The sequence below is a fragment of the Marmota flaviventris genome, chromosome 4, assembly GCF_047511675.1.
Source record: "Marmota flaviventris isolate mMarFla1 chromosome 4, mMarFla1.hap1, whole genome shotgun sequence".
In the NCBI taxonomy this organism is placed as follows: domain Eukaryota; kingdom Metazoa; phylum Chordata; class Mammalia; order Rodentia; family Sciuridae; genus Marmota; species Marmota flaviventris.
Window position 1 is genome coordinate 76341637 of NC_092501.1, and position 24664 is coordinate 76366300.

A 24664-nucleotide genomic window follows, 5' to 3' on the forward strand; every position below is an offset into this window, starting at 1 on the left:
TTCTTGAGGTACCTCATTTTCACAGCTGTCCATCTAGTTCTGTCCATCCTACCTGAGTGAACTTCTCTGGGTGGGTGTCTCCTCTTGTTCAGAGCACAAGACTGGTGAGTGTCTGTGTGGGCATGGGGGCAATTGCAATGTGGAGAGGCTCCATGAGAAAGCACATGGAGAATGGTCATCTGTGCCAACCTTGGCTTGGCCTGATGGCCTTTTTCAGAGACACTGAGTGGAACAATCTCTTGGGGAGCCCCAGAGGCTCCATCACCAAGTTATGCTCTGTTACATGTCAGCCAGCAACAGAGGCCTTCTCATTCACTTCTTATCAACAGTATCCAGAGGCTTTCGGCCAGCATGGACATACTAAATATGCACACGCCCAGCCAATGAGGGCTGGGTTTGACTCCATTCAGGTGGTATTACCTGAGTTGCAGTCACAGAGTTCCTGGGCACTGACTATCATCCTCCAGGCTCTTAACTTTCTCTTTGTAGAAGGCTCGAGAATGGGGGGAAGGGTCTGGGCACATGAGCCCCAAGGAAAGTCAGAAGAGAACTCTCAAGGGTCTGGCCTCATCAAGGCAGCCTTCTAGTGACTTGAGAATAACCATCACAAGGTCATAAAGCTGACCTCATAGGGAATTGGGTGAATGAAGGAAGTGAACCAGGCCCAAATTCAAGTCCAACTCTCTGAGTCCTAGACTTTGAACATGGAACAGGTCACTCAATTTTTCTTTGATTTGCCCCTAAAGGCAAACTGGGAATCTACTAGTACCTCCTGTACAGTTACTGGGACGATGAAAACAGCGAAGGTTCTGAGGCTCACCTTTGGCCCACCAGATGACTCACTAAATAATAGCCATCCGTATTGTATCATTCCAAGGAAGACAACTAAGTGATGTGTTTTTTTCCCTATGTCACCAGATGATAAAAGAAGGCCAGAGATTTAACACCTGGTAAAAGGGTCAGTGTTGGCCCTGCAGCACTATCAATCACATCCACCAGCCCTGCTGGTCTCTAGTGCATAGCAGGAGGACTGCACAGGGGCCATGCACAGACACTGTCAGGGAAACTCATGAGAAACATGACCTGTCCCATGTCTTAGGCATTCCTTCTAGCATAGGCTCAGTCATGGCTCTGAGGCTATGAGGCACAGTACCAAAGGGCAACTGTTCAAGGGCCACAATGGTGGCCATTCTTCCCATTGGGAGCATCCCCATGTTTGGCTCACCTGGTCCCTGGGATGATACCAAGTCAATGGCATTGGGCAGCAGCTTGGGTAGACATACTGGCAACAGGAGTCAGGATCACCCTGAAAAACAAATGTAGAGAGGGATGTGTGGTGGGCAAGCAGACGTCCTCAAAAGGGAACATGTGGTAGGCCTTGGGTCCTGAGCAGGAGCTCCAGGAAGGGGAGGGGATTTAAATTTGGGGGGCACACAGGGATTGGGTAGAAAAGTGGTATCAATGTCCTTCTTATGAGCAGGTACCTGAGACCTGGACAGAGAGAAGAGGAAGGCAGTGAGGAGGCCAGAAGGAGACTTTGAACCATGGAAGGCCCTAAAGCACATGGCCTCTGGAGTTCAGGCCTCTCTGTCCCTGGGTGGGTAGGCCCAGGCCTTGCAGACTGGAACAGACCATCGGTAGTGGCCTTGTCCTCTGGAGAGCATGTTTTGGCTTCTTTGTGGCCCATTTTCAGGGTTGTTGCAGGCCTGGCTTCTCAGCTGCCTGTGAGGCTTTAGAGGGGCTAGAAGCTCCCGGGAGGAGTAATGTATCCAACCAAGACTGGCAGAACCAGGGAGGAGGAGCACAAAGCCAGTGGTAATTGGGTTCTCTTCCTTCCCCAACACCATTTTTGTGGGAGCCTGTGTACCCCTATCCCAGGCCCAAGGCTGTTGCCTGGCCTGCTTCTTCCTCACCAAGATGGGCCCTGGCACTTCTGGGCTAAGGAGGGCTCCTCAGGCTTTGACATTATATCCTAGGGCTCAGCCCCTGCACAGGGAACTTTTGATGACCTTCAGGGTCTGTATCTGTGCCTCTTCCTGTTGTGACTCTTGTCATTCTATCTTAGTGAGCTATAGAGTCAATGGGTTGTGCTTTTCCTTTGCCCTATACAAATAGCCTGGAGTCAGGCCTGTCTGGGGACAATGACATTTCTGGAGTTTTCATGGTGGGAAGCACTGGTCCTTTTTGTTTGTATTGTCCCTAAACTTAAAGTCTCTCTGTCACTTTCTTGTCTTACCTACCATGGACCATGAATCTGAAACAAAACCCACTTCTCCAGGGTTAAGTCTCTTGAAGATAGAGGCTGGCCAGAAGTTAACTATTGGCCATAGTCCAGAATTCCAGATTCTAATAACAGAACCCTTGTTGATGGAACAGTAAACTGGCGTGGGGTGAACCCTCATTTTTACTGCCTTCCTTAGCCACAAGTTTTGGGCCTCTGGTTATTCTGCGGCATGAAGTGAACAGTTCCACAAAGTCAAGTCCTTCCTAATGTGGGGGACACAGCACTTCCACTGATGGGCCCCTCTTACCTCTACTGCTCTGGGTCCACACCCACAACAGGAGACGATCACTGTGGGGCATGTATTTATAGGTGGTGGAGGTGGTGGAGGAGGTGGTTTATCTTCTTCTGGGTCCTAGGAAGGAAAATACCTTTCTGCATCATAGTCTGGGTGCTGGGGAGCTGGACATGTGGTTGTTGGCACAGGGACCCTGCACTTTGGGGCGACTTGACTAATGTTTTTGGGTACATGAAAAGACCAATGAGCCAGGCATGGTGGTGCACACCTGTAATCCCAGCAGTTTGGGCAGCTGAGGCAGGAGGATCAAGATTTCAAAGCTAGCCTCAGTTAACAGTAAGGCACTAAGAAACTCAGTGAGACCATGTCTCTGAATAAAATAGAATATAGGGCTGGGGATATGGCTCAGTGGTTGAGTACCCTGGTTCAATCCCTGGTACCCTCCCCAAAAGAGAAAAGACAAGTGAATAGCATCCCACACCAAGGGGAGTATATGCCACAAGAGAACAGTAAAAGTCCCCCTGTTTGCACATCTGGCTGTTCTGCAAACTGCCATTGACCTCACTTCTGTGTTCTTAGCTCTCAGATAGTCCCTTGCTGGAAGAAGCCTGGCCTGGAGGATGTTGTTCAGTGGCCATGCCTCTGCAGATGCCTGTCACTCCAGCTGGTATGGCAGGTGCAGATGCAGTCTTCCCAGGCCAATTTGAAGCCAGCACAGATTCCATCTGGACAGGAAGGCCAGCTTCCTACCACATTCCAGACCCAGGTGCCCCTGACCCAGACCCACCCTCACCCCTGCCAGGAGACAGGGATGAAGACTCATTCAAAGGAGCCAAACCAATCTCCAGAGTCTGGAGATGGGAATGAGCACCTGAAACTTGAGGTTCCTATTGCAAAAGGCTCCCTGATTACTCAGCATTCTACAGTAAGTCCTTTGAGTCCCACAAAAAGCCCACTTATTTTAGTAGAAATCATCACATTTTCTGAATATGCCTTCAAGGCACTATTTTTGTAGCACAGATTCATGGTTAAGAATTTCTGGGTGCCTGGAGGGGTGTTGTATGGGTGATATCAACCTAGTCAATGTCCTCCCCAGGTCCCTCTTTGACCCTCTGTTCCCATTGTCTTTCCCCAGGTAGGTTGAGCTCCAGGGCACAGGCTTCATGATGCCTCTTTTGAAGGTCAGTGTTGTTCTCAGGTAAGTAACAAAGTCATGATTCAAACCTGCACATACCTTTTCTGGTAGTGGCTTCATGATATCCTGGAATGTTAAACAGACAAAAATCAGGAACTGGAGGGGGTGTCATGGATTCTGCCTGGGCTCTGCAGTCAGAGGGGACACTGGGATGGAGCAAAGAAATGGAACATGGCTTGGCTTTGGTTGTGTGTGTGTGTGTGTGTGTGTATGTGTGTGTGTGTATGTGTGTGTGGTGGGGGGCATGGGTTCCCTGTGCCTATGGTGCTCTGCCTAGCAGGCTCCACCTGACCCAGTGGGTGTCTCATGCTTCCTAGAAGGGTTATGGAAGATGAGCCAGGCCAAGAAGCCTACCCCTAGAGAGGCTCAGCTGCTGGAGTGCTGCACATCTAACCAGAACCTACCTGGAGCCAGAACACACTCTGGCCTCTCTTCCTCTGGAGATCCTCTCTGTCTCTGGTGCCCTCACTTGCCTCCCCACCTTGGGATAGTCATAGGCTTTCTCTGCTCACTGCTCCCACTGTGTACAATGAAGACCCTCCTGCCCTGTGCTGGCTGTTGTCCTTCCCACATCAGCTCTTTCTGCTTCCATTCTCTAGTTCTCTGTGATGTTCCTTCCAACCCTGATCTCCAGAGCCTCTGCCTTCCCTAATGCCCCCAGGTGCCAGTCTCAGTCCTTTGCTATTGCTTTGCTGTACTCAGGATACTGACTGCATCCTATTTAGAGTGACATCTCACTCTCATGCCCTGAATGAACTCAGGTCTGGGAGCTCCCCATGGCCAGGAGGATACCTGCTTCCTTTCTCTACCTCTGGATCCCATCATGGTCCTCTAATCACTGGCACTCAGCCATGGAAGTTGAAGAAGTGGCAGAAGGCACTACAAAGGTGCAGAGATCCATGCTGGTTTAACAGCTCCTCTGGCCCAGAGGTTGCTACAACTCCCTGGCCAGCATCACTCTGCATTTGGGGCCATGTGCATTTCACAGGGTCCCTCTCCTCCTCTTCCTCTGACACAAAGGCCAGCCCCAGGTCCTTGTTCATCCAAGACCTGATCAGTTGCTGAGAGTTGCTCCTGGTCTCAGAGGTTCTGGGTGTCCTCTCTCAAGGTCTCAGGGCAGGCCTGAAACCAGTATCTAGGGTTCCCAGGCCAACTCTAATAGCCTTAGAAGGAGATCCTATATGAACCAGCTGTGTCTAGAGTCTGGGAATGTGAGGTCAGTTTGTGCCTTCACTGGATCTTGTGATAGCTTCAGAGCTCATGGGCAACTGCCTTGGATGTAGGACCTCTGCCTGAGCCCAGGGCTGTGTGGGTCGGCATACTCACTTTGAAGAAGTATCTCCAGCAACAGTACACCAACAGTGGGATCAGTAGCAAAAGTGGCAGCAAAGCAAGCAAGTGCTTGTCGAAGGGCACTTTTGAAATCATTCTGTAAGTGCCAGTGACAGAATGTCTGACAAAGAATCTGGCAGAGCTGCTGATAGTGGTTATAACATCACTTCTTACAGCAGCATTCATGCCTGTGACAGCAGTGTTAGTGCGGCTGACATTGCTGCTGACGGTGCTGCTGACAGTGCTGCTGACAGTGGTGCTGACAGTGGTGCTGACAGTGGTGCTGACAGGAGCTCCAAAGTTGCCCAGTGTACCCTGTAAGAGAAGAATGGACCTGACAGCACTATTGCACAGGCCCTGGGAAAGACTTGATGGCTTCTTCCTGACTGCCCACCCCCTGCTTCCTATCTGTCCCACTTTTAGTTCTCAGGTTGTCTGACCTTCAGGGAGCATATAGGATAAGGTATAAGTGGGTACACAGAGAGATGCTGACCCTGCTGCCTCTGGTCCTGATGAAAGAATGCCCCGAGCCCAGAAAAACAAGTCCCTAAAGCCTCATGTCTGATGAATCTGGCCCTCACTGCTCACGGCCGCTGACAATAAAGTACTTTGTACAGCCCACACCAGTCCTCAGGGGACCTAGGTTCTCAGTAGAGATGAGAGCAAATGATCTGTGAATTAAAGAATGACCTGAATGAGCAAATACAGGCAAATATTGATCACTCAACAAAGAGGTAAGAAAGCAAATACAGGCAGCAAAAGATTACTTCCATCTCTCTTGAGATAGAGACTCTGGAAAAAAAACAGTCAGAAATACTTGAAATGATGGATACAATAAATCAAATAAACATCTCAGTAGGAAGCATTACCAAAAGACTAGATCACCTGGAAGAAAAAACATCAGATAATAAAAACAAAGTAAACAACCTGGAAAATAAAGATGACCATACAGTGAAGATAGCTAGAAACTATGAAGAGAACATCCAAGAATTATGAAACAGAATCAAAAGACCAAATCTAAGAGTTATTGGGATAGAGGAAGGCACAGAGTTTCAAACCAAAGGAATGCACAATCTCTTTAATGACATAATATCAAAAAAAAAATTCCCAAGCATGAAGAATGAATTGGAAAACCAAATATAAGAGCCTTCAGGACACCAAATGTACAAAATTACAACAGATCTACACCAAGGCACATTATAATAAAAATGCCTAGCATACAGAATAAAGATAGGATCTTAATAGCTGCAAGAGAGAGGAATCTGATCACATATAGGGGGAGACAAATTCGTATTTCAGCAGATTTTCAACCCAGACCCTTAATGCCAGGAGATCATGGAACAACATATACCAAGCTCTGAAAGAAAATGGATGCCAACCAAGAATCTTATATCCACCAGAACTAAGCTTTAGATTTGATGATGAAATAAAAATCTTCCATGATAAACAAAAGTTAAAATAATTTACAACTAGAAAGCCTGCACTACAGAACATCCTCAGCAAAATATTTCATGAAGAGGAAATGAAAAACAATGATGAAAATCAGCAGAGGGAGATATTACACTAAAGGCAAATCTATTCAGAGGAGAAACCAAGTCACATTAAATAGCAAAAATAAACAAAAATGACTTGGAATACAAATCATGTCTCAATAATAACCCTGAATGTTAATGGCCTAAACTTACCAATCAAAAGACATAGATTAGCAGATTGGATGAAAAAAAATAAAAGACCCAACAATACACTGTCTCCAAAAGACTCATCTCATAGAAAAAGAAAAAAACATCCACAGACTGAAGGTGAAGGGTTGGGAAAAATCATACCACTCACATAGACTGCAGAAGCAAGCACAGGTTTCCTTCTTCATATCAAATAAAGTAGAATTCAAACTAAAGTCAATCAAAAAGGATAAAGGAGGATACTACATACTGCTCAACGAGACTTAACAATTATAAATGTATATGACCCCCAAAATGGAGCATCTACGTTCATCAAAAAACTCTTCTTAAGTTCAAGAGTCAAATAGACCTCAACACAATAATTTGGTGTGACTTAACACACCTTTTTCATCACTAGATAGATCTTCCAAACAGAAGCTGAACAAAGAAACTATAGAACTCAATAATAGAATCAATAACTCAGACTTAACTGACATATATAGAATATTTCATCCTTCAATGAGAGAATACACTTTCTTCTCAGCAACACATGGATCCTTTTCTAAAATAGACCATATACTATGCCACTAAGCAACTCTTATCAAATATAAAAAAGTATAGATACTACCCTACATTCTATTAGATCATAATGGAATGAAATTAGAAATCAATGATAAAATTATAAATAAAATCCACTCCAACACCTGGAGACTATTGTACTGAATGAACAATGGGTTACAGAAGACATCAAGGAGGAGATTAAATGTTTTTAAAGGTAAATGAGAACACAACATATTGAAATCTCTGGGACACTATGAAGGCAGTTCTAAGAGAAAAGTTCCTTGCATGGAGTTCATTCCTTAAAAGAAGAAAAAGCCAATAAATAAATGATGAATATTATGTCTCAAAATCCTAGAAAAAAAAGAACAAATCAACACCAAAAGCAGCAGAAGACAGAATATAATTAAAATCAGAGCTGAAATCAATCAAATTGATATAAAAGAAACAATTGAAAAAATTGACAGAACAAAAAGTTGTTCATTAAAAATATAAATACAATTGACAGACCCTTAGCCATGCTGATGAAGAGAAGGAGAGAGAAAACTGAAATCACTAACATATGTGATGAAAAAGGAAATATCACAACAGACACTACAGAAATACAGAAGATAATTAGAAATTATTTTGAAAACTTGTACTCCAATAAAATAGAAAACATCAATAAAATAGAAAATATCGAAGGCATCAACAAATTTCTATAGTCATATAACTTGCCCAAATTTAATCAGGATGATATAAAACAATTTAAACAGATCAATTTCAAGTGACAAAATAGCAGACACCATCAAAAGTCTACCTATCAAGAAAAGCCCAGGACTGGCTGGATACACAGCTGAGTTCTACAAGACCTTTAAAGAAGAACTAATACCAATATTCTTCAATTTATTTCAGGAAATAGAAAAAGAGGCAGCACTTTCAAACTCATTCTATGAGGCCAATATCACTCTGAATCGAAAACTAGGCAAAAACACATCAAAGAAAGAAAACGTCAGACCAATATTTCTAATGAATATAGATGCAAAAATTCTCAGTATAAAACTGGCAAATTGAATTAAAAAATGTATAAAAAAATCTTGCACCATGATCAAGTGGGAGTCACCCCAGTGATGTAACATATCAACATATGGAAATCAATAAATGTAATTCATCACATCAATAGTCTTAAAGATAGAAATCATGTGATCATCTCAATAGACACAGAAAAAGCATTTGACAAAATACAGCGCTTGTTTATGTTCAAAACACTAGAAAAACTACAAATAATAGGAACATATCTCAACATGGTAAAGGCTATCTATGCTAAGCCTCAGGCCAACATCATTCTAAATGGAGAAAAATTAAAGGCATTCCCTCCAAAAACTGGAACAAGACAGGGGTGCCCTCTTTCACCACTTCTATTCAACATAGTTCTCGAAATGCTGGCCAGAGCAATTAGAAGAAAGAAATTAAAGGGATACACATAGGAAAAGAAGAACTTAAATTTGCATTATTTGCTGATGATATGATTCTAGGTATAGTAGATCCTAAAAATTCCGCCAGAAAACTCCTAGAACTAGTAAATTAATTCAGCAAAGTAGCAGGATATAAAATCAATACCCATAAATCAAAGGCATTTCTGTATATCAGTGACAAATCCTCAGAAAGGAAAACTACCATATTCTCAATAGCCTAAAAAAATACTTGGGAATCAACTTAATGAAAAAGGTGAAAGATCTATACAATGAAAACTACAGAACCCTAAAGAAAGAAATCAAAGAAGACCTTAGAAGATGGAAAGATCTACCTTGCTCTTAGATAGGCAGAATTAATATTATCAAAATGACCATACTACCAAAAGCACTATATAGATTTAATACAATTCTGATCAAAATTCCAATGACATTCCTCATAGAAATAGAAAAAGCAATCATGAAATTCATCTGGAAAAAAAAAGACTCAGAATAGCTAAATCAGGACGAGTGAAGCTGGTGGCATCACTATACCAGACCTCAAAATATACTACAGAGCAAATAGTAACAAAAACAGCATGGTATTGGCACCAAAACAGACTGGTAGACCAATGGTACACAACACAGAGACTAACCACAAAGTTACAGTTATCTTATATTAGACAAAGGCAACAAAAACATGCATTGGAGAAAATAAAGCCTCTTTAACAAAAGATGCTGGGAAAACTGGAAATCCATATGCAACAAAATGAAATTAAACCCCTATCTCTCACCATGCAAAAAACTCAAAGTGGATCAAGGACCTAGGAATTAAACCAGAGACTCTGTGTCTAATAGAGGAAAATGTAGGCCCTAATCTTCATCATGTGGGATTAGGCTCCAACTTCCTAATAAGACTCCTATTGCACAAGAATTAAAACCAAGAATCAATAAATGGGATGGATTCAAACTAAAAAGTTTCTTCTCGGCAAAAGAAACAATCTGTGAGGTGAATAGAGAGCCTACATCCTGGGAGCAAATTTTTACCCCTCACACATCAGATACAGCACTAATTTCTAGGGTATATAAAGAACTCAAAAAGCTAAACACCAAAAACAAACAAACAAACAAAAACCAAATAACCCAATCAACAAACAGGCCAAGGACCTGAACAGACACTTCTCAGAAGAGGATATACAATCAATCAACAAATATATGAAACAATGTTCATCATCTCTAGCAATTAGAGAAATGCAAATCAAAACTACTCTAAGATATCATCTAACTCCAGTCAGAATGGAAGCTATTATGAAGACAAACAACAATAAGTGTTGGCGAGGATGACGGGAAAAATCATACATTGCTGGTGGGACTACAAATTGGTTCAGCCAAAATGGAAAGCAGTATGGAGATTGCTTGGAAATATGGGAATGAAACCACCGTTTGACCAAGCTATCCCTCTCCTCAGTCTATACCCAAAGGACTTAAAAACAGCATACTACAGGGAAACAGCCCCATCAATGTTTATTATTGTAGCAAAATTCACCATAGCTAAACTGTGGAGCCAACCTAGATGCCCTTCAGTGGATGAATGGATAAAAAAAAATGTGGCATGTATACACAGTGGAATATTACTCAGCTATAAAGAGAATAAAATCATGGCATTTGCAGGAAAATGGTTGGAATTAGAGAAGAAAATGCTTAGTGAAGTTAGCCAATCCCAAAAAACCAAATGCTGAATGTTTTCTTTGATATAAGGAGGCTGATTCATAGTGGGATAGGAAGAGGGGAGCATGGGAGGAATAGACGAACTCTAGATAGGGCAGAGGAGTGGGAGGGGGAAGGGAGGGGACATGGGGTAAATAATGATGGTGGAATGTGATGATCATTATCATCCAAAGTACAGGTATGAAGACATGAATTGGTGTGAATATAACTTTGTATACAACCAAAGATAGGAAAATTATGCTCTATATGTATAGTAAGAATTGTTATATATTCTGCTGTCATATATAAATTTTAAAAAAGTACTTTGTAAAGACCACAATAATACAGATGCCCATAAAGGGGTTCCCAGAAAGATATAGGCCCAAGAGCAGGAACAGGCAACAGCTATCTGTCAACCCATGGCCTCTCCACACTTACGGACTCTTTAACCAATTCCTTTCTCAGAGGTTCAGCTAGCACATCTTTAACCAAGGGAAGAAGCAGCCCTCCTCCAGGGGTAATTGTGAATTCAGAGAGTTTAGAATGTCCTCACTCAGACTAAGGTCCACATGGGGCTTAAGGAATGGGGGCTGATCACTCTGGTTCAGGGATCCCAGGCTACCCTGTGGGCACACAGCCTGCTCCACTGTCCAGAGTCAAGTGATTGCTTAGAGAGAAGGCTACAGAGGGGTGACAGGGGAGGAGCCTGTGGTAGAAAACAGGTGGCTGAAAGGAGAAGCAACATGCAGAGTGACAGTGATGGGCACTGGCTTGGCTGGGGTCACTTGGGCTGTGCCTGTGCTCTTTCCTATCTGTGCCTGTTTCAGGAAGGGCTATGAACAGGTGGTCTCCTGATGAGCACATGTGTGAGTTCAGCCTGATGATCTGTGCATGGATGTGCAGGAACAAGCCAAGACAGACCTTGAGGAGGGCTGTCAAACCTGTAGGGTCCTAACAAACTCAGACTGTACCTACAGGTGAACAACAAGTGGGCACATGTCTCCTCTTTCCAGGCCTCCTATTATCCTACATTTGGCTAAATTGCTGGCATGATGTGAAGCTCAGAAAAGACACACTGGGTGGGTAACACCCTCATTTTCAGATTGCTCTTGCTGAGCTGAGAAGGCCACACACAACTGGTAGCTGTTTTCCAACCACAGTGGGGTGGGATAGGAGGAGGTGTGCACTGCAGGTGAGAGAGAGCTCACAGAGGGAGACAGCTGGGACAGAGAGGAGACTGAGGACCCAGGCATGCCTGAAGGGCTACTGAGCAGTCCTCAAGGCCGGGTCCAGAATGAATTTGGTATCACATCCATGACTGAGGCACCAATTCAGTGCACACACACATCCTACCTCAGCTGGCAGAACCACCCAGATCCCTGTGCCTAGGCATTCCCACATGGAATGGGTGGGCACCCTAGATGTCATAGACTCTAGCATGTAACAGGCAACCTTCCAGGCTCCCATACTGGCCCACCTGGAATTTGGAGGAACCTGTCTGCCCAAGCTGCTTTCTGGGCCTATCTGGTACCCTCTGCCCAGGGTACATTGGCATCTAGAACAGGGGCATGGGCAGCACGAGGGGGCTGCATCCCCACCCAGGTACTTACAATACAGTTAGAGCTGGTTATGTTGTGTTGGTTCCCAATGAAGCTGAGACCATTGTTCAAACTGACTTCAACAAATACCTCCCTAATGCACAGAAAGGACAGATGTTGAGAACCAGCCCAGAGAGACTCAGTTCAGGCCCTTGAGAAACCATAGCCCATAGAAATCCTCATGAAAATGACTCTGAAATCCCAGCATTTAAGATCTCCAGGAGTACAGAGGTAGATATTGAGAGCTCATTGACCAAAGCATGAGGAGAAAGACCTCAGCAATGATTTCAAGGGGACTGTGGGTCAGACCATGATTCTTCCTCATGGCATCTGATGTCATCATGGCCATAGGCTAAGTGACCAGAAAGTTCTGCATGGTGTCACCATCCTTGATTTTATTACAGAATATGTCATCTTATTTCTGCAAGTCAAATTGGAACAAAGGTACAAGTCTTAGGGCACATTGTCTCATGCATCCTGCCCTCAGCAGATCCTGGGCCACTGTGTATTCCTAAACCCCTTGCAGGTCACCAAGAAGGAAAGGTGGGGAAGATGCCCTTCTCCCACTCAGAGATAGGCATGCTTCCAGGTAGAGGGGGGCATTCCAAATTCTCTACACATAGTGGTGGTAAACACTGAGCACCTGATCTCCCACCCGAAGACCTCCAAGCAGGGCACTTACTGATTAGGTTGTGTTAACATTGGTCCAGGACAAATTATGGAAGTTTTGCTCATACTGGTGGGGTTGTTATCTAAAACACAATGACATGAGAATGTCAACAGACCTGTTCATCTACCCCGGCATGCTCTGCCTGCCCTGAGTAAGCAGAGCTGATACTTTGACCATGTCCCAGCCTCTCCCCTCTGCCTGCCTTCTTTTCAAAGACATCTGCTGAGCACATTCTTTGCCCAGCACTGAGCAGAACTCATTTCTCCAACAGGAACAGGCAGCAAGAGCCCCTACTCTCAAGGACTCTCCTGTTAGGAACTGCAGGGGACATTGAACAAAATGAGAGTAAGGGAACATTAATGGGAAATAGTGCAAAGTGTTGTGCCATTGATAAGCAGAGGAAAGGACAGGGCATGCAGGGGGAGGGTGGCTGCTTAATTATGCCTGACCTATTCCCTTTTGTAGAGGTATAATTTGCCCTTTAAAAAACTAAAATATTCACACATGAATTGATGCAATATCTGGAACATGATGAAAAACACTCTTGATGGTGTCAGGGAATTCAGATAGTGTGTGTTGGGAATGATGAGAGTAGGTGGTAGGTGCTTTAAATTCATATACAATTCTTGGTACTTACATAGGCAAGTGCTCTCTGAGGAGCTCATACCAACCAGACAAAGAACATCCAGTGAACAGAGGGAGGAAAGAGTGTTCTGGGCTGTGGGAGTGACATTTGCCAAGGCCCTGAGGCATGAACTACTGAGCTTGTTGGGTTGAGAAGGAGTGAGCCAAGAGTGGGGTGGTTTTTATGGACCTGGAAAAATAATTGGGCTTTATTTCACATCTGATGGATCTTTTAGGAGAATGTACAGATTCTTGATATTCAGCCATTGCAGGATTTCTTAGGTGTGAGGATAGAGCTATGAGAAATCAAAGATGACACTGGGATTTTTTTGACCAGAGGAACAGGGTGGATGGTGGTGTCATCTGAGATGGGAAAACCTGAAGAGGAAATAGGGTTTCCTTCCTTCCTTCCTTCCTTGGGAGCCTGGGAATTGCTTCATAACTTGTAGCCATGGAATCTTCTCTGCCCTGAGTCTAAATCCTCTTTACACCTCCTTGGCTGTAGTCAAGCGTGAGAGCCAAGATGGGCAGCCAGCTCTGTACCTGCCGTCTTGAGGTTTCAGTGTCTTTGATTTATTCTCTGATTGAAGGAATGAATGAAGGCCCAGGGAGGCTCACTGCACCTGACTAGGTCCAGAGTCTAGATGCTGCTACATTTCCTACCATAAGTCTCCTGAGCTCAGGTCATCGGCCATCAGGGCAAGGAAGCTGAGGACACTGTGGGGCAAATGCTGCTGTGGGGACAGCCCAGCACAAACTCATCCTTGTGGAGGTGGGTGTGAATCCCTACTCCAAGACACTCTTGGCTGCTGGGGATTTATTACTTCCCATTTAGATAAAAGGAGAGGTGGCCGTGCATCCCAGCAGGTATCTCCTTCCACTTGTCCACACTGCCTCTAACCACACAATACCCACTGAGAATGGTCAGCAGGGACTGGGAACTGGCTGGTTGAGGGATGGGGCTCTGTTGTAAAATAAATGTGTAACCTGGTGGTATGAGGCATTACTTACCCACGTGAAAGTTGTCTGAGAACAGGAATCTACAAATAACCTGGTCCCTACTTTTTGCATTATGAAAACCTTGTCCAGTAATAATTACTTCATAGATTTCTGGAAAAACAAACAAACAAACAAAACATTAAAATATCTAAGTGAGGAAGAGCTGAGGGCTGCATTCCCTCCGATCACTGTTCATGGGGGTCCACCCCACACAAGGTATGACTCCCAAGGGGCTCTAATGAGACAGCAGCTGCGTCTGAACCAGCATCCATGGGTCCCTCTGGACACATCCTCATCTGGTGTGGAAGAAGTGGCTGAGCTGTGCTTTGGACACTTGGTGGTCCTCCTCCCATCAGTTGATCCAAAAAGTTCATGACTATAGCCCAAGCCAGTGCATGCATAAGGTCCAACTCAGAGGAAGTCTTCGTACCCTGAAATCTCCAGTGCTTCCTAAGCTGCAGGGCCCCAGGCTGTGTACTGAGCCAACCCTCCCGTATGGAAGGCAGAGAGGAGCTCTGATGCACAGGCTGAAGAAGCCCTGCCTTATGCCTGTGGGGCTCCTGAATGTTCAGGGACTCTCCTCCTCCTTCCTGTGTTTCTGTGCCTGCGGTAGTGGAGACCCTAGAAACAGGGCAGGAACACAGGTGTGGCACAGGAGAGGCCCCTACCCTCCCCAGGAGGTCTCCTCACAGGATGTGTCCATTCCCAACTGTGGGTCCTGAGGCCAGAACATCATCCCTCATCCCTGTCTCTTCCTGAAATACCTAGGAGCACAACCACCCGCCCTGTATAGCATAGAGCACTTCCTTCTACCAGGGTGTAGCCTCCTTCTCCTGAGGCCAATACAGGGAACAGAGAGGAAAGCAGCATGGCCAGCTGCAAAGGAGTCAGGATTCCAGACCTATTCACCTGCACGGCCACCTCCTGACCCATGTCTGACTCATTCCAGTCTAAAATGGCACTTGGGATGCCCCAAGTCAGTTGACCAAGGACTTTATTCTTCACCTGACCTCCTTCATCAGACTCTCTGACAGATGCATTGATTCTCACAGGAGAAACTGAGAACTGATCTGTTCTGTGTCATTTGGCTCTAAGGATTCTGCCTTGGGATTCCCATGTGAGTGACTGTCCCTCTGTATGTGGCAACTTGCACATGATGGCCAGTAAGTGAACAGGTCACTGGCTGAGCTTGTGTTTGGACACATCTATCACACTGGTACAGCTGCTAGGAGAAGGAGTGACATCTCACATCCCCACATGGGGTTTGTCCTAACTGTTCAGATGCCAAGGCCTGTGTGTCCAGGGCACATAATGACACACAGGCACCAGCCACCTGGGCTGCTTTAAACCAGAAGCAGAAGAGGCCATATGGGAGAATGGGGGTCCTTGAGTCCACCCTCACCCCTTAGTACTTGCCCAACACAAGCAAGGGCTGGGGGAATGTTGAACCAAGAACCAAAGTGCAAATATCAGGACCTGCCACTGTCCTTAGGACCCATCAGCTTCCAAGTGCTAATCCAGTCACTGCCTCTGTGTCTCCCAACAGTCCTGACAGTGCTATTTCTATCCATATTAGGCCACACTTTGCTACAGGCCTGGTGCCACAGGTAGCAGAGCATGGATGAACACACGGTTCTGCCGCCAACAGCCTGTGGCCATGGAAACTCCTTGTCGAGGGCAGGGAGGCCAGGACCCAGCTACCTGGGCCAGAGTTCACTGTAGCAGCTGAGCTGTCTGTCACCAGGGGTAAAAGGAGGTTGTGGGTTCTGTCTCCATCAACCACAGTGTGAGGACACCAACCATGTGGTACCAAGGCTACATACAGGGTTTGTGACCAGGAGAGGTGACCATCCCCCAAGACCATACAATTGTGTCCTCAGCACACTGAGTCAGGAATGCAGGGTGGTCAGAGGCATCCTGGTCAGGTCTAGTCCTTGGGGACAAGGACCAGAAGTGGCCCTTTCCCCACTGGGTGACTGTCAGGGTGGATACCTTTGTCAGGCAGGGAGGTTTCCTTTGTTCCCATCAGGACACTGGAAGCTGACTTTTGTTCAGTTATTTTTTTTTTATCCATTGATATCACTGTTTCCGCACTTTTTGTGGATGTACAAACTCTACAGATTTTTCAAATCCCCCATCAGCCTGGTCCTCCTGGAATGAGCCCTTATTTCTCTTGACCTATTGGCCTGTTTAAATGTTGTTCCATTGATTTTCTAGTGTTTCCTTGAGAGTTTTTAAAAATATGTTTTTCTACTTTTGCAATTAAACATTTTGTGTTAGGTATAATATTAGGAAACAACCACACTGTGCTTTCTAACACACATACCCCTACAATGTACATTTCATATACACCATATATATACACATGCACCCATGCACACCCCCACATCCACCTACCCACAAACCTCCACCACACATACACACACAAAACACACCTCGGCACACATATACACATGCATATACTGTATACCCCGTGCACACTTACCCCTTCATATACCATAGAAAAACACTCCACCTACAGGTACTAAATCACACACCACACACATACAAAAAAACATAATATGCAACATACCATACTCCTGACACACCACAAACCAGTCCCTGAACACTGCATATACCACAAATACCCTGCACACAGATTCCACATACCCACAACATAAGTACACACCCCACACAATACCACTGTGCTCATATACAACATATTCTCTGGCACACATACCACACAACACTGTGCATTCATGTACATTCCCCATGACCTATATAGGCAGAAACCATAAATATACACAAACACCAAACTCCCTGTTGTAATACCACTCATGCCACCCATAAATTACAAACATGCATGACACACACCACATACATATTGAATATCCCACAAAGCTATACCAAACACACATAATTCATACAGTTCACACCCACACTTGGGCCCACAACACATACACCTCAATAAAGAACTCCACACAAACACCATACACAATACAAAACATCACACATAAATCACACACAGAGAAACACACACACCAATACATGGCTCGTGCAAATAATAAACACACCATACACTACTCTTAGAGACTGTAAACACCACAAAGCTATTCTACAAATCACACATGCCACACACCACATACGAATTCTGAGATGCACCACACATCACATAAACACCACACAGTGCATATAAACTTATATCCTCCTACACAGTAGACAACACACCACAACACTGAAACACCCATCACACACACACCACACACATCCCACACCACTATTACCATATACACAACACACTCCATGCAGTCTCACCTCCCACACAAAACACCACATATACATTCATGCATACTCATGCAATGTGAACACTCATCAATTAAACCATCTGTCCACCCCAGGGGCCCCTCAGCTCTTACCTCCTGCACACAGAGTGGAGGCCTCTACAGATGTGATTTCAATGCAGGTCTTAGAAGCAAGCTGGAAGAGAGAAGGGAGGAAGGGGGCTAGGAGTGTGATCCTCAGGATCCAGAGAGATGCAGATCACCTGTGCTCACATTCAGCCAGACTCACCGATTCAACAATGTTTTTCAGATCCTTAAATCCTGTGTCCACCCCAAATATGTAATCTGGGGAGTCTGCAATGGCTGTCATCTATAAAGGAAAAGAGGTGACTTGAGCCCCTCAGCCAGGGTACTGAGAACGCAGCAGGTCCCCAGACCCAGGGCAGAGTGTCATGCCCTCTTGCAGTGGAGCCAGTGAGTGTCAGGAGCTCAGGGACAGACGTTGGCTTCTGCCCACAGCCCAGGCTTAGGGAGCAGGAAGTTCCCCCCACCCACCCAGCACAGGTGGTGCTGGTGACTCAAACCCTTTGGTTGTCCTTTCACTGCAGCCACCTGTTGTGCAAGTTCCCTGAGGCAGGTGAGAAGACCAGCTTCTTCCAGGCCCTGGGAAGCCACCCATGAGACCTTCCCCAACTAGGCTGCAGAGGGACACCTGGGCACCTGCTCTGAAGTACCTGGTGTTTATTGTATCCCAGCACACCCACAGTGTAGATGACTGCCCCTCGACTCCGACACTTGTCAGCCTAAAAAAAAGGTGTCGAGTAAATTATCAGTCTATGTGGGGTACAGTGCAGGGAAACATGGACTGGACTCACCTCTTCCTTGGTCTCCTTAAATGTCATTTCTTCTAGTAGTCCATCCATCAGAGCAATAATTATGCTGGCAAAATTGTTGCCTATAGAATAATCAAGAAGTGGGGGGCCTAGTTAGCAAGTGTCCATGTGTAGCTAAAGAAGCTGTGACACTGCCGCAGGTCTCCAGAGCCCTGCAGTGACTACTGCAGGCAGGTCTGAGACAGATGCTTTGAATTCTCATTAACTCCCTGTCTGTGTACCCTTTCCCCTGAGGAAGCCCAGTCATTTGTCTACAAGGGCCAGCCAATTAGCTGTATGAAGGAAGGAGCAATCAGACCCTCCTGCAGAGCCCCAGTGAACATGGAGGAGGCTAGGCACCCGATTCAGGTACAGCTTGTAGAAACTCTTGGCATCTGTGTGTCTAGAAGTTCAAGTCTTGTAGTTATAGGGATTTAGAAGGGGACCCCACAACCCTCACTGTTGTTCCCCAACAAGTCCCACCTATTCCTGATGGAAGTTACAAGCTCATAGTTCAGAGAGACTTCTATTCAGGGTGTGCAATATATATATCTTGTGAGGGGAGCAGGGGATCAAACCCAGGGCCTCATGCATGCTAAACAAAAGAGATAGTGGCACTGTCCGAGCCGTATGCCCCGGAGGCAACTCAAGATAAGGAAGAAATGGATGGAAGCAGGAAGAGGAAGGTAAGGCCAGGTAGGGGAAAACAAGATGAGGATTCCACAGAAAAGAGGCCTCAGTCTACTCAAGGTTCCTACAATTTTTTTCTTTTTCTTTTTGCTCACTGGGAACAACCCTAGGTCAAAAATCATAGAGTGACCAAGATCCTTGCATTGAAACATGGGGCAGCAGAGCCTACCTGATGCAAAAATCCTATGCTCTGAAAGGTGAGGTACTGACTCCAAGAGCAAGGGCTAGGAAGAGGCACTAGGAGCTAGGAATCTGCACACACCTCTCCCAGGGGCACGAGCTGTGTGCCCCACCTACCATGAAGATGGCAGGGCAACTTACCTGTGGAGCTGACTTTTGCTATTTGCTCATTAACCTGCAAGGAAATGAAGAAACATTTGGTGGGGGTCAGGGAGCGAGATTCCTGAGTAATATTCTAAGAGCCGTGAGCCAGCAACCTCGACTCCAGACTCCAGCCCTACATACCAATTTAAATCCTTCTTGCATATGTTTCTGTCCTCTAGGTACCACTCTCAGAAGTTGTCGAAGACCCTCATGAATTTTTTTTCTGAAAAAAAAGGCAAAAATGAAGGTTAACTTAGGAAGATTGACTATTACAAACCAGCTCATACACTACCCCCACAGCTCTGTCTACTGTGGAACTGCTTGGACAGGAGAGGACACGAGGCAAGCAGCACCTTGACCCCCATTCGGCTCTGGGACTTGGACAGGAGGTTTACAGCCTTCTTTGTCCATGATTCCATGAGCCCTGAGGCAGGTCAGGCGAGGGCGGGGGCCTGCTTAGAGGGTCCCATGTAATGTCTGCCTTTTTCTGAGCTCATGCCTTTCTGAGAGTATTTAGGCCTCGGGGAGCTCTCCATGGGCCTACACAAGGAGGCCTATCACAGGGATGTGCTTGTGTGTGAGAGACACCATGGGGGCTCATCATTCCTGCCTCTATCTCTAAATCTTAGAACACTGTCCTCCTGAACACTCTGTCTTTCCATAGGGAAGGCTGGGTTGAGAAAAGGTCATGTGGCTAACCTCTGCCAGTTTCCATCCCCCACTGCCACAGATCCCCTGGCCTGGGACCTTCTTCCTCCCTTTCCCCTGCCAAAGGTAGTAGCTAGTCTGCTTAATTAGAGAGCTGGGGCTCCAGGACCTCATATGTTTCTGAAACAAAGACCCAAGGCTGGCCATGAGGGTGCCCAACAGTACTCTGTTGGGAGATTTGGCCTGTCAGATGCTGTTAAAAGCAGACAGACAGGATTAGGGCAGGCGGGATGGGCTCTATTGTCAGTAAAGGTACAGGAAGGGGCATACTGAGGCTTGGGTTTGAGTACATGTGATAGGCTGAGCCAGCAAAATGACCTAGAAAATAGACCCCAAGGGTGGCTTTCCACTGCAGGCAGAGAGAAGCTCCCCTGGGTGAAAACTGAGGTCCCTAAACCTGGTCCTGCCTGGCTCTTCCTGGGGGGTGAGGAGGCCACATCCAGCCATGCCCAGGGAAGGCCAAACCAGGGGCTGCCCAGCCCAGCCCAGCACCTCCTGCTGCCAGCCCAACAACACTGCACCTCAGGGACCCCTGCCAGCATCCTTCCCATATCCTTCCTCTCTACCACCTCACACCCACTCAGGTCTCTCCCAAACACACACCGCAGGACACACCAACCAAGGCCTTCCCTGTGTCCACAGAGTCAGCCCCTCCCTGTCTTCCTTGATGATATACTTGGGTGTCAACCTGTCCATATGCCCTGAAACTCCTTCCCCTTGCCTGGGGCTGGCTTGTCCCTCTTCATTCCCTGCTTCTGGCTTTTTTTTTTTGGGGGGGGGGGGAGAAGGGTGTCCCTGAACAAAAATTCCCCCACAACTCCAAACATCCACATGTCTTCAGTGTCTCCACCTCTCTTCTGTGCCTGTCCTACTCTGTGCAGAGCACTGGACATTGCATCCCAAGCTCTCCCTCACCTCCCAGTCAGTCAGAAGCTCCACAACTTCCTACCTCTGGGCCCCTTGGCACAGGTGCCCCACCCTCCACACCCTGGATGCTTGTTCCTCATGCCTTTCTGCAGCACCCATCCCTGCCTTGGACTCAGGGCCCCTCCTGGCCTAGACCCTCTACAAAGCACTTCCCCTGGTTCCCAGGCTGTCTCCCTGCCTCACTGGCCTGGGCAGACATTTACCTGCCATGGAAGGTCCCAGGCCAGAGTTCTGGTGGGACCTACCTATCTGCCCCATGAGCTTTTAGAATAGGGATGGGGAAGGTTGACACAGCCAGCCTCCAGGGAAGAATTCAGGGCTGATAAAGGGCAGGGTAGACAAACTTCTGAAAGCACAGAATCTGCAGGTATCAATGAAGCAGTCTTCAGAGCGGCACTGGCAAGCCAGGGCTGGAGGCCAATGTGGGTATTTAAGGTTGTCAGGACCAGCCCACCTTGCTCTCAGTGAACCTCTCTGATCCTTGGCCAGGCTCATCAGGCCTGCCTTGGGCTTCACAGCAGCACCTACCTGTCTCCAGTGAGCGGCATGAGAATTTCTGCACCTTCTGAGTAGAGAATGAAGGACATCCGCATATTTGGGCTGAGGAGGAAGCACAGTTCATGAGAAGCCAATGCACTGGTTCTACCTGATATCAGTGAGCAGCCAGGGAGGAGATGCATATTTCCCTGATCCCCACCCCATCTCTTCTGCACTGGGGTCATTTCACATAGTGTGTGTGGGTGTGTCAGAAGTATTTGGTGAAGGATTCTGAAGACTATGGAGATGAAGTGTCCAAGGAAAAAGAGGGTGCTGAAGGTTTCCTGCTTCAGCTCTGTATTCCCAACACCCCAACTCTCTCTCTCACACTCACATACTCACATGCATGTGCACAAACATACACATACACACATACACACACACACACACACACACACATACACACAACCCACACTCATGGAGACAGATACATCTACACTCCTCCATGAGCCCACCAACCTGGACTGTCTTCTACTGTCACCTTGTTTGTATCTTTGAGCCCACTTCATTCTGGCTCAAAGAGTTCATCTTCTTTTTGGCAGCCATTTACACACCTGCCTCCCCTTTCTCTCTCTCTCTTCAGTGCCCTATAACCCAAGACCCTCAGACCCCATAGTAAGATTTCTACAGGCCTCCCTGGCTGAACTCCTAGTATCTTGTTTTTCCCCAAATCACTTCACTCATAGCTATTGGAATTTTCTTCCCAAGGCACAATCTTGATCTTGTCTTCCTCCAATCCATGAATCTTCCGTGATGTCCTTATGGCTCACAGGGTGAATTCTATGTCCCTTGACCTGATATGATGAGTCACTTGACTTGGCCCCAAGCTGATCATTACAGCCTCATTTTTGAGCCTGGCTCTGAATTTCCCTCACTCCCCTGCATGTTCAGTATCACCATCATTAGAGGTCTCCAGAACCCCACCATTAGAGGTCACTTTGATGGTTGCTGTGACCCTAACTTTTCTCTATCCTTAAATATCAAGTTAAAATTTCTACCTTCTTTGGGGAAAACTACTTTTGATTTCTGGCATTCTTGCTTTTTCCTTTAAACTTCCATGGCAAATCTAGTTCTCTGTACCTTTCTTTATACTCTGAGAACCTTGAAACCCTGGGGCCAGTTACTGATTTACTGTTTTGTCTGTCTTGACTTCTTCCCAGCCTGTGAGGTCCTGGAGGCAAGACCGTGTCTCTGCACTATGCCCTGTCCCCCTGAAATGTCAGGCTTAACATCTATGCTCTTTGTCCAATGTTGCTAAGACCCCACATATCTAGTGTGGTTTGTTCCTTTGTGAACCAGCACCCTGGGCTCTGTACTCCCTACATGAGGGTGCTCTGACACCCACAAAATGTATTTGCCATGCCCTCTGCCTGCCAGAGTAGCACTCCCTGCAACATAGAGGAGCCTGCAGTGTGGAGAAGCCATACTTTTTGAATTTATGCACCAAATGCTCCACAAAGGAATAAATGTGAATCCAGTCGCCATGCACACTGCTGGACCTAAAAGCAAAGGAAACACGAGTTGGGGATATGGCATATTCAACAAGTGGGCAGTTTCTGCCTTGCCCCACTGTCCAGCAGGCTCTTTAATAAGTGCACCCCAGAACCAAGAGCTAGAGTGAATCATCCTTAGAGGTGACATTAGTAAGGGCCAGGAGTAGCAGAGAGTGGCCAAGCAGCCCCACCAACCTGGGACTGTGGGGCATCCCAAAATGAGAAAACTTTGATAATTTACCAGTGTGGCCGGTCATGCTACATGGGGTCTGTGTAGACTCTAAATGGATAAGGTATCTTGGATGGAAAGGTCCATCACCTCCATATGGTCTGATATGCAAAGTCTCTTTTTCCCCTCCATTTGCCCTTGTTTAAACCATCTCCTGTTCTCTCTGTGGGTGCCCAGATAAGGGTCCTTGGCATCACTGCCATCAAATGCACCTGGACAGCCCTAGCCCAGGCCCAGGGTGTGACCAGTCCTGGTCTGTAAGTCCCCCATCCCTCAGGGTGGGAATTCTTTTGCAGACCTATGTCTGGTCTGTAACCCCATGATATTGCCAGATTCCTCTCACTGTCCCACATTTCCCAGCACTCACAGCAGCAAGTGCAAGAATTTTCAATAAGAACCTAAACCTCAGCAAGTACAGATGGAAACAGGAGCTTACTTTATATCCTAGGTTTCTCACCAGCTTGCAGTACTCAGCTACTCTGAGCACAGAAGGCCTTTTCCAGTATGCACTGCCAGGGAAGCAGCATGTCCAGCTGTCATCATTTCCAACTAGGAGGAGACCCACAGGCTCTTCCTATCCTGACTCTCAGGTCCCTCCTCGCTTTGTCTCACATTTAGTCCCTGGATTGTAGGGAAGGAGGTAAAAGAAATTAGGTCCTCCTGATCTTCCCATTGTGGGAATCACTTCCATCTGGGCTACATCCTAGGGACAAAGGTGTTTGCAGTTCTACAGCTGTCAGTCTACATTGCATAAAGGAACAGCAAGTAGATTCCAGGTATGGAAGAGAAATGTCAAGCTTAATGTCTATGCTCTTTGTCCAAGTTCTGAGAGATGGTCTATGATGAAACTGAGGCTGGTGCCCTTGTCTGGACATTTTTCCTGGATCCATGGTGGTTAATGTGATTGATATGTTATGAGAGTCATAATCCCTACCAGGAGTCACCATTTCTTCTCTCCATTTATCACCGTGTCCTTAAATTTGAGTGTCTGGAAGGTCATGCTTATATGTGCTGATTGTCACTTAGCAATAGCAACCTTCTCTCTACCATCCACTACCTCCTCTAGGCTTCATACACAACTGCATGTAGCCGATGAGGAAATAAGATCTATATAACCCTAACAATATCAGGATTATCATTCACTGAGCATATATGCCAGGAAACTGATGTGCATGCATTCCTTTTAATATGAACTTATTCCCTTGCACAACTGAGAAAACTGAGGCTCTGAAACCGCAAGCAATTCTTGACCATATTCATATCTAGCATGGATCTGAAACCAGATCTTTCTCCAAATCCCACACACTGCCCACTTCATTTGGCATACCTGGATG

The 24664-nt window shown here is 46.2% G+C and overlaps 1 protein-coding gene across 1 annotated transcript in view; it reads right to left on the reverse strand.

The window, feature by feature from the left end:
- Window positions 1–431: 431 nt before the first annotated feature.
- Antxrl (ANTXR like) overlaps window positions 432–24664 on the reverse strand; it is a 35496-nt gene continuing 11263 nt past the window's right edge. The window contains exons 2-18 of the mRNA XM_027947910.3: window positions 23036–23107; window positions 21600–21671; window positions 19578–19659; window positions 19434–19467; window positions 18426–18505; window positions 18285–18353; window positions 17840–17920; window positions 17686–17746; window positions 14307–14401; window positions 13955–14025; window positions 12010–12091; window positions 5221–5361; window positions 3754–3780; window positions 2532–2636; window positions 1485–1491; window positions 1226–1282; window positions 432–514 (exon numbers count right to left, since the gene is read on the reverse strand). Coding sequence (XP_027803711.3) covers window positions 432–514; window positions 1226–1282; window positions 1485–1491; window positions 2532–2636; window positions 3754–3780; window positions 5221–5361; window positions 12010–12091; window positions 13955–14025; window positions 14307–14401; window positions 17686–17746; window positions 17840–17920; window positions 18285–18353; window positions 18426–18505; window positions 19434–19467; window positions 19578–19659; window positions 21600–21671; window positions 23036–23107 — 1219 coding nt within the window. The remainder of the gene's footprint in view (window positions 515–1225; window positions 1283–1484; window positions 1492–2531; window positions 2637–3753; window positions 3781–5220; window positions 5362–12009; window positions 12092–13954; window positions 14026–14306; window positions 14402–17685; window positions 17747–17839; window positions 17921–18284; window positions 18354–18425; window positions 18506–19433; window positions 19468–19577; window positions 19660–21599; window positions 21672–23035; window positions 23108–24664) is intronic.